Here is an 11,561-nt window from a genome sequence, read left to right as displayed (position 1 = left end):
GTAAAAAAATTTCAATAGGTTTCAAAATTGTCAAGAAAAACCTTATAAAAGTATCGGAAAAATGGAATTTTTACGTATAACCAGTTTTTGAAAAAATCGATTTATTTTTTATTTTGCTTTAACTCAAAAAACGAGTCATTGTAAATACTTGAAAATTTCACGAAATGTTTTTATTAGCGTTATCTATTTACGATTAAATTTTCAAAATATTTGAACTTTTTAAGCTATTTATAGACAATTGAAATTTTTGAATTTTTCTGTTATTTTTTTAAATGGATATAAAAAAAATTTGACACTTCAAAAACTCTTTTAAGTTTAATACAAGGTTTATTATAATTTGTTCTTATCGTAGTAAAAAAAAAAAAAATCAAAAATCGTTAGTCACAATTTTTGTTTATAAGCATTTAATGTTCAAATGTTTACAAAATATGTCAAAATCGCGAAAACATAGCAAACAAATTTATGAGCATATGAAAATTAATTTTTTACGAAATCGTGTAAAATAGCGATATATTACAAATAAATGTAGGTAATACATAATAGTATAATATACTCTAATCATTATCCTTGACTAACAAATCATCTCCGTTCAGAATCGTTTTTTGTACATTATATATTCATTATGGTAAACTACTCTCCATAACTACTATACAGCAGAGCGATACTCACTTGGCCACCTTTTTTTTTTAATTACTATACCTATGTGTATTTTGGTAATATAAATATAAAATATCTTAAACCCTCTTTGCTTAGAATCATTTTTTTTTTTTTTACAATGATACAAAATTGAATTAATATTTAACACAATATATTATATACATTAAAGTGATTATTACTATATGTAAAATGGATTATAAGATTAACTTTTTATAATATATTTAGAAAATAAATATTTTAAAATCAACAATAAATACCTTTATATCTTTTTTTTTTATTATATTAAATGTTGGTGTCTAAGTTTTTAAACAATTTTATTTTAGGAGAAATCAAAGAAAGGTAGAAAACCAATAATTGAGCAAGGTATTGTCTTCAGTAATCTTGAAAAAAGAAAAAAATGAATTGTTTAATGAAAACGGTATCTTGAAAAAAGCCTCTTCGAAAATTTGGAATGAAATTTCAACTGCTCTTGAAGGAAAAATGACACCAGTAACCTTGCATTTGGCTGTGCATCATAATCGAAATAATTGGCAAACGAAATTAAAGGATCTACTTGGTATTAATGAAAAAACAATTAAATTATCACCAAATAATGAAGAAAATTCATCAAATGAATCATTACTGTCGACAACAGATTCATCAGTATCATTAACAAATTCTGATAGAGAGTTATTTAAATTTTCTCTGCCATATGACAAATTTAGACTTATACTCGTATGTCCTACAACAGTTTCGTGTAAAAGAACTAAAATAAGAAATTATGAAATATTAACACCATATATATGGACAGATATAATAAATGATGAATTTTTAAAGGCTCATAAACTTATTTGTAATTTTATTTATAAAAGAGGAAAAGCATCCCCGAATTCCGAAAACAGGTATTACATTACATTTAAGGCAAAATGTAAGGATTCTTTATGATTCTTTTGATGGAATCTTTTTGGTTGGAGTGAATCTAAACCTGATGAAGGAAAACCGCTAGATGTTTCAATTTTAACAAATAACACAAAGGGACTTGAACATCGACATAAGACAAAAAGGCCGTTGAAAGGAATAAAGCGTCAACATATAGGGCAATCATTAAAAACCGATCTCGCTTGCAATTGGTGGCGTGCAAATGTTGTTGATATAAAGTTTGGTAGTATTTCCCCACCAAATTTATATAAAACATCTGTCTTACGAAAAGCTAAACAAGAGTCAAAAGATAAAGAAATAGGTAAAAAATATAAATGCCCAGTTCAATCACTTGTAGAATTTAAAAATAATTCAAAGTATTCAGGATCTATACATACTATTGGCATTGATCCATTCTTAGTACATTATTGGACTCAACATCAAATTATAATTTATAAAGAAGCTTTCAAAAATTATTGTAAGTTATCAATTGATGCTACTGGTTCTTTAGTTAAAAACCTTAAACGTTCGTCGCTAAAATTACCATCAAGTCACATATTCTTATATGAGGCTGTAGTATTGTAGTAAGTACCAGTTTTGGATATAATATGACTGTTTCACAAATTTTATCAGAGAAACAAAATACTTTGACAATTTTTTTATGGTTGAGCGAATGGATGCAGTTTGGTATTGGCAATCCGGATGAAGTTGTCTGTGATTATTCGAAAGGTATACTTGGAGCCACGTCGAGAGCCTTTTGTAACGGTGGCAGTATAATCAGCTATGTAGAAAATTGTTTCATAACATTGATGGGCCATGAGGAACGTTTATCATGTTGTTTCTTACGTATAGATGTTGCACATGTTATAAAAATATTTTGCCGATTGAAATGTTTAACTGGTGTAAGAAATAAAACACTGAAAGAATTTTATGTAAGATCATTGCGGCTTCTCTTATCATCAGAAAATCTTATTGAATTTGGTTATTATTTAGAAGCGGTACTGACTGTAATTTTGAGCGAAACTGATGGATGGATTGAAGATGATAATCATAATAAAACTCCGGCTGAGAAAAATAGAGAAATTATACTAAATAAAATAAAAGGATTGCCTGAACAAAATTACTTTATTGATGATTTACAAAGTACTGATGATTATGTTATAGAAGATAATAATGTTGAAGTATTATGTTCAAATCGTATACAGCAATATTTAAACAATATTTAAGAGCAAAGTAAAACAAATTCTTTAGTAAAAGGAGATCGATTATCAGCATATTATCTTCCTGAATTAGCCAATCATGTTCTACGTATTTGTAAAGATTTCCCTCTATGGACCAATGTTATGAGAACAATGTTTAAATCACCATATACTAATGGAAGTCTGCCGTATGTAACGGAGTGCATATAACTACTAAAACGGCCCTTTTCAGGGCCACCATATAATATAATCAAAACAAGAATGTGTAAGAAACACACATTACAACAGTTGACAATGCCGGGCCGGAACGCTTCAAAGGCCGATTGCCGAACACCCGACAATACTACACTTTAAAAAAATGTATCTATGGATAGATATGATCATCCCGTTTACATAGATACTAATCCGACAGCCATAACTGAAATACCGGCCGAATGATGTTAAACACCGCGCATACAGCAAAACCGATCACACAGTGTGAAGGTTTACTCTTCGGTACGGTGTTTACGCTTCGGTACGGTAAGTAGTAAATATACGAGTGCATTTTAACAAACGGTCACTCATTCTTCTATCAACCTTCAACTTCAGCCAGTATTAATTAAAACGGAAGAAATTGAAGAACCAGAAGAAACCGAAGAATATTGAAAACAAGACCAAACAGTTTGACATATACGGCGACGACTCCGGTTAGAGAAGCCATACCCGGACCAAACAACGACCGAACCCGGCAGAGTGATCGTCATAAAACCCGACGATACCGACAGCAGCGCCGTCAAGGGGATACAATCCGAACCTCCAACTGATGCACCACGAAACCAGTCGCACCAACGGCAGATCGGGTGATTACCAGCGGCTATACACGCGGTGATCACATCTTATTGCCAACGGTCACGCAGAAGTTAACGTGGATGCGACAGTAATCGCTTAACAGTCGATCTACCATTGCGACTGCCCATAAAAAAGCCCTTTTCAGGACTATTACGATTGTCCCACCCAGTACGCCTGCTTAGGTAGTCGCTCGAGCCGTATCATTCTTACGACAACTTCTATGAGTTTGTAGTAGAGTGGCGCGGACTCGCTCCATAATTGTAAACGGGTAAATCTCTATATATTGTTTTTTCTTTCGCGCCTCTAAAGGCCTGATACTGCCCGTGGTGACTCACTTATTTAAGCCAGTCCCGCGGTCCGGAATAAATTCTTCCCTATATATAAAAATTATTATAATGATATTCGTGTTTTATGTAATTTAATAATAAATGTACATGATATCAATAAATCAGCATTATGAGTTATTCATCGAACACCGATGTACTGCATCACGTAGTTCAAAATGATTTCAAAGAACTTAAATCTCAAATTCTCAGATTTGATGTTCGACCTATGTGTGTAGATAGATTTATTATAACACATCTAAAAAATATTGAATCTAACGCAAAACTGATCAGAAGTACCCAGATTCGAGACTCTTTAATAGAACAAGATCACATAAATAATCACATTTCAATCACTGATAATACAATGACTCACGAGAAATCGAAAAATAAATTATCCGCTCCAATAGAAAATTTAAAAAATATTGACGATTCTGATTCCGACGATTTAAATGTAATAAGTCCAATACCAACTAACTAACAGTGATGGTATTCAGAAGTATTCCATCAGTATTCTAAACTCTCTATCTTCGGACGATGATTTGAGTACTTCAATAAACTCAGAATCATCCCCCAGGTTAGGTCTGTTGAAAATTGGCGTGGTTTTGGAAAGGATACAACTATTTCTCCAATGCAAATAATTAAATGTAAAAAACAAAGAGCAAATATATGAGTTCAAATCCAGAAATAGAAAGAATCCTTAGCAATCCTTCAACGCGTTCATCATTGGATACTCTATTAATAAATGGTAATACATCTACTCCCATTCAATATAATAAAAATAAATATTTATTACACAACACATGTCCGTTTGATTCGGTTTCGTCGATATTAGTAATGGCATACATTGACATATTTTGTACAAAGATTTTATAAACAAAAGTAAAAATAGTATGCTACAATTTTGTAAAGAATTAGCTCATCACAAGACATCAAAATTAGTATTTTCTATTTATTTAGAATTTTTTAATCAATGGAGAATATTTTTTTGAATAAACACTTTATTAATATTACATTTTTTATTAATTTTAACCTTTTATGAAATAATGAATATTTTAATGATTTAGGCTTTTTACTAAATATAAAATTTATTATTAAACGTTTTAAATTGATCTACTTATTTAGTTTCTTTTTACAAATCTTATAGTTTTTATAATTTAGGGTTTTTATTATTAATTATTAATTTTTCATTTTTATTAAATTTGAAATTTTTTATTCAACTTATTTCTATACTCCGGCCTACGAGAGATCAGTACCGCCGTTCGACCAAAATTCATCCGATTTCGCGCATCTCCCACTTAATCGCTCCCACTCAACCAACCGACAGCATTTCGGTGACTGTCGGTGGCAGTCAGTAACGCTCAACTGTATACACTGTGGGGCGTAATGTAAATTGTTTACAGATTGTTGTAGTGAGAAACAATTGTACATTTACTCGCGCGCTTACTTTTTTGTATTGTTTATATTTTTTGTGCTGTGGTAATTTTTAAAAAATGAATGCCAAACAATCCATTAATATGAATGAACCTGCCAGACATGCTGTTCAAAATGAAAATATGCAATTATTAGGTACGTTCGCCTGTTAAAAAGAATCCAAATGGACGGGTAAATTTTTTTTAAATAATTTAATATTTTAGATACTAAACGTTTTTAAGACTAATATTCAAAAATCATGTATTGATAACCTCATAAAGTATTCATGGTGTAATTGTCATTGTTTCTTTTTAATAATCGTAGATCGATGAAAATATCAATAACAAAAAGTCCGAATTAATTTTTTTATACGAAACGTTCGATTTTTTATTCTGATTTTTAAGTTCATTATCCGGTATTTTTTTTTTATTAAATTCAGACAATTAACATTTAAAAAATGTTTTACGTGAAATTCAAATTCAATCTATATTTTAGTTTTTTTTATTATTAAATAAACACATTGTTATGCATGTAAAATGTAATATATTAATGTATTATATCATACCAATGCAAATATAAAAATTAAATTAAAAAACATTATAAGTTAGTGCAATTAATACTATAATTTTTGGCATTTTATATTGCATTTTTATTCATTTTAGTGCATATTTTATTGTAAATTTTTGACATTTTAAATGCATTTTTTAGGTTTTTTATTATTAATAATAATCATTTAAAATAAGTCTGTTTTATTCGGAAGCAGACAAAAGTCATGATCATTAACTTATATAAGACGCATAGGCGTAGTTAGGGGGGGGCTTGGGGGGGCTTAGCCCCCCCAGTTTGAAAAATAGCCCCCCCAAAAAACTTTGGGCCGTCTAATTTAAAAAACTATTCAAATCAATAAAATTGTAAAAATAGGCATTTACTATATGTAAAAAATCTATTCAAAAGTATACTACAAAATTAAATGTACTAACTAGTTAATATAAAAAAATAATTCGACGAATGTGAATAATGAACATATTGTCTTAATCTTTATATAGATAGTATGGGTACTTTGGCCATATCGAATACTCGATAAGACAAAAACGGATAAAATCGATATTGATAAATATTGCAAAGAATAAAACTCATTAGAACCGATGTGTTATCTGTTTATGAAATTATAAAATCATCTGAAAATCGTAAAGTACGACGATCGACGATTATTTTTACTCGCCGTGTCACTCGCAGTTTCCCGTCGGTGTCGGATTTAAGATAAGCTCTACGTGCACGTGGTAATAACGAAATTTACCGAATACCTATTACCTACTAATTATTCTATTACGAATTTACGAATAATACGATTTTTATCTATTATTAATTATTATTATTTTTATTATTTTTTATTTATTATAATTATTCAATCAGTTTACCAAAATGAAAAAAAGTAAATTATTTAGTATTTTTAATAAACCTAAAGAATCTATTTCTTTGACATCAAAAAATACTACTAACATAATTGTTGATATCGAGCATGATGAATCTGTAGATGATCCTATTCCTACAGTTGTGAATGCTGTACATGAAAGTAATAAATCTGTGGATGATGCTATATCTGTGAAGGCTGTACATGAACCCACACAAAATGTACAATGTGGTTTTAATGTCATTTTAGATTTAGGTGATATTAACTCGGGCCCAGCAACACCTATATTAGATGTAAGTTTTATAAAAATATAATTATATATATATAAAATATTATCTATAGCTTGCCTAAAATCTCGCCTAAAACTGATTGGCTTTTGCTGTTTGCTTATTCCAATATTTATTATTTAGGCATATCCTAAAACTTGTTTTGGATCACAAAATCGCGCTTTTACTTCAGCATTATTTAAACAGTTTGATTGGCTTGAGTATAGCATTTCAAAAGATAGTATATTTTGCTATGCATGTCGTAATTTTGGTACAAGCAAATGCAAATCTGAAGAAACATTTACAATTAAAGGTTTTAACAACTGGAAAAAAGTAAGTGCTTATATTTTTTAAGTATCATTACACACTTTATTCATCTATCCTACTAAGTGCTGACATTATGTAATGCTCACTATATAATGTATTATTATAGATAAGTGGTTCAAAAGGTAAAGGAAATAACTCTAAATCAAAATTAGAAATTCATTCTAGTTCTCCTAATCACTTAACATGTATGGCTAAATGGTTAGCTCATCAAAAATCAAAATCAACAGGATCTATTTACACTTTGTTGTCAAATGCTAAGCATGAAGAAGTAATTAAGAACCGAAACTATGTGAAATGTATAATAGATATTATTTTTATCTCAGTCGGCAAGGCATAGCATTTAGGGGTCATCAAGAAGACAGCAATTCACTAAATCAAGGTATAATAAATAATAATGTAATAGTTAATACCTTCCTATAATATAAATTAATGTAAATTTTTTTAATAGGCAATTTCAAGGAAGCTTGTAAACTATTTTTCAAGCATAATCCTGATTATCAAATTAATTATGAAAAATATATAATTATACAAGTCCTACCACACAAAATATTATTATTGACATTTGTTCAAATCACGTTCGGGACTATATCATAAATGAAGTTAAAAATGCACAATTTTATTCTATTATGTGTGATGAAGCAAGGTAATAGCTTCTGATGACTTGATGTTTTATTTTTTTAAATTAATTGTATAACTACTTTATATATTTTAGATGCCACAAAGAAGAACAGATGTCAGTTTGTGTTAGGTACACCAACAATTTTGAAGTTTTTGAAAGGTTTATTGGTTTTCTTAATGTGTCCGAAAAACAAGACGCTGAGTCATTAAGTAATGCCATTATTAACTTTTTAAAATTCTGCAATTTTGACCAAGTCCCCATTATTGGACAGTCATATGATGGAGCCAATGTAATGTCTGGCAGAAAAGGTGGTGTACAAGCCAAAATGATGAACACTATCCGTATGCGACATACATTCATTGTATGGCTCATAAGCTAAACTTGATTGTTGTCGATATGTGTAAAAATGTAAATGTAAGTCCATATTTATTTAATTTTAAATGACTTATTTATTTATTTAAATTTAAATTTAATTAGTTTACAAAGAAAATATTTAATATCTTGGAATCAATATATGTTCATTTTTCTTCGCCTTCCAAGAACAAGAAATTACAAGAAATGCAAAATCATTTAAATATTAAGCCATGCACTCTTTCACAAATTAGTGACACAAGATGGATTTGTCGCTACAAAAACTGTAAAGCAGTGATAGACAATTATAAATCAATAGTAAATATTTTAAAACAAGAGGTCGAAGATAACAATGACAAGGATATTTCAAGAGCAATTGTTTGTGAACAATTATTTAATATACTTATCAATGTAGTATTGTAGTAGGTATGGTAAATGAAAACAATATTTTTTTTTAGGTATTCTCTTGTGTATTCAAAAATCCTCATTTATTATACATATACATTTCATAGAATATGTTTTAAATATAATTAGTATTCTAAGTAGCCAATTACAAAGTAAAGGAGAGACACTTGGTAAATCAGCGGTTTTAATAAATTCTGTGATAAAAACTTTTGAAGACAGTAGATGCACTGAAATATACACAAACATTTGGGAAAATATAGTTAAATTTTCCGAAGAACATTCTATTGAGTTGAAAAATCTTGAGAGTAAGATATACTTTTAATTTAAATGATAATTTTATTGATTAATTTTATTATGTTTTCATTAATAGTGTCTAATAAACGGAAAAGATTTGAGCCTGCATCTCTAAGAAATTTTGTTCTAACAACGACAACTTGTGCTGAAAATGAAAATTGTATAAATGAAACTAATGTAAAGGATTACTGGAAAACTCACGCTTATTATACAATAATAGATGAAGTTGTGAATAATATGAAAACCAGATTTTCACCAGAAAGTTTACAATTAGCGGTGGCTATTGATTACTTTTGTGATCTTGACTATGAAAAGAGCTTATTTTTTATTCAACAATATAAAGTGAGTAAATAAATTAATATTAGCTACTTTTTTTTTATTTTATTGCTTTAAATTTTATGATTTTAATTAGTAATAACTTATGTATCCATATCATAAAAATATTAATTGTTTATAATTGTTAAGAATAACGTGTTATAATTATTATTTTAGGATTTACTGAAAGTTGATTTAACATCGCTTAAATCGGAAATGATGGTGGCTAAAAACTGCCTGGGAAAAGGTGAGAGTTTAGAAACTAAAAATCAAATTAATTCATATCAAAAACACATTAAGGTTGAAATATTTCCCAATCTGTACAAACTACTTAACTTGGCTTTAAGTATACCAATTTCTTCAGCGTCTTGTGAGCGATCTTTTAACCATGAGAAGAATAAATACTTATTTACGTTCCACCATGAGTCATGATCGTTTTTCATCTTTGGCAATTATCAATATTGAAAGATGTATCAAATAATATTAATTCTGACGATATTTTAAAGATATACTCTAATGAAAATAGACGTTTAAATATTTAATTAAAACAAAAAAAAAAAAAAAAATAGAATATTTTAATAAAACTTTTTAGATTAATCATACACTATTTGTTTTTTATTATTATATTTGTATATATATATTGTTTGGGGGGTGTGGGGGGCAAAGCCCCCCACGAGTCATTAATGTCTTCCACTGGAGGGGCTAAAGCCCCCCAACAAATTTGACCACCCTACGCCTATGATAAGACGAAAATTGAAGAACAACCGATATCAAGTACAAACCGTTAATTGCATATTTATCGAAAGCAACCGGCATTGGACGCGATACTATTTGTAATACAATAAGAGATTACAAAAAGAACAACCAACTGAAGTCACCAAATAAACAAAAAATCCGTGCAAGAATTAACGAAAAAATTGATGACTACGACAAAAATGCTATAAGGCAAAAAATTCATGGTTTTTGGTTGAGAAATGAAATTCCAACTTTAAAAAAAATTGTTCAAGTCCTCAGTGATGATCCATCTTTACCAACTATACCAAGGACATCTTTACAGCGGATTTTAAAAGAACTGGGATTTGAGTACACAAAAAGAATCCGGAATAGTGCACTTACTGAGCGAGGAGACCTAATTATATGGCGACAAAAATACATTATAGATATACGACGGTACAGAAACGAAGGTCGTACAATTTATTATTTAGACGAGATATGGGTGAATGCAGGCGAGTGCTGTAATAAGGTTTAGATTGACAAGACGGTAACATCGCATAGAGATGCCTTTGTAAAAAAACTGTCGACAGGCCCGAAAAATCCAACAGGCAAGGGCAAGCGTTTAATTGTTGTACATATCGGGTCAGCAGAGGGTTTCGTCGAGGGTGGTCTACTGTGTTTTGAGTCAACAAAAAACACAGCAGACTATCACGACGAAATGAATGGTGATACATTCTATGACTGGTTTTGTGGAGTTTTGCCCAAACTGAAAGAAAATGCAGTCATAGTTATGGACAATGCTTCATACCATTCGGTAAAACAGCACCCCATCCCTACAATAGCCTGGAGAAAAGACAAAATTATTGAATGGTTGACTTCAAAAGGCTGTCATGTGAATACGTCGTTGGTGAAACATTTGTTATGGGAAAAGGTGCAGGAAATTAGACATCATCATGACAAATATATAATCGACGAAGAAGCATTGAAATCCAACGAAATAGTGTTGCGTCTTCCGCCTTACCACTGCGAATTAAATGCAATAGAAATGGCGTGGTCGGTTGTAAAAAATCACGTGAAAATGAACAATACTACATTCAAAATCAACGATGTAAAACAACTACTGATGGATGGCGTCAGAAATGTGACACCAGACATGTGGGCCAATTTTGTAAGTCATGCAATGAAGGAAGAAAACAAGTTGTGCACTATTGATAACAATACTGACGAATTATTAGATCAACAAGATACATCTCATATCATGCAAATCACAGGGGACACGTCTTCTTCCGATGATTCAGATTAATTTATATATATATATATATATATATATATTTTAAATATTTTGTTAATACCTTTTTTTATATTTTTTGTAAATTTGTGACGACGTATTTCTGTGTATTAGAATACCCTATATGCTTACATATTGAATATAATTTGTTTGTTTATACTTTTGACATGCATGTATTGAAATATCTTATAATATAAACATAATATACAAATCATAAAAAAATAGTAATTATAACATTTCATCACCCTGTATAG

At 29.7% G+C, this 11,561-nt stretch overlaps 1 protein-coding gene and 1 pseudogene across 1 annotated transcript; both read left to right on the top strand.

Moving 5' to 3' along the window:
* Positions 1-7,947: 7,947 nt before the first annotated feature.
* On the top strand, positions 7,948-9,847 carry LOC126554320 (zinc finger MYM-type protein 1-like; annotated as a pseudogene).
* An 890-nt stretch (positions 9,848-10,737) lies between these two features.
* LOC126554319 (uncharacterized) lies at positions 10,738-11,322 on the top strand. The gene has a single exon (XM_050209399.1). It carries the CDS (start codon positions 10,738-10,740, stop codon positions 11,320-11,322), a length of 585 nt encoding a protein of 194 aa, XP_050065356.1.
* The last annotated feature ends 239 nt before the right edge of the window (positions 11,323-11,561 follow it).

This window comes from Aphis gossypii, unplaced genomic scaffold (genome assembly GCF_020184175.1).
Source record: "Aphis gossypii isolate Hap1 unplaced genomic scaffold, ASM2018417v2 Contig00464, whole genome shotgun sequence".
In the NCBI taxonomy this organism is placed as follows: Eukaryota; Metazoa; Arthropoda; class Insecta; order Hemiptera; family Aphididae; genus Aphis; species Aphis gossypii.
Note: the sequence above shows the minus strand (reverse complement) of the source record. Positions and strands in the feature narration are given on the sequence as shown.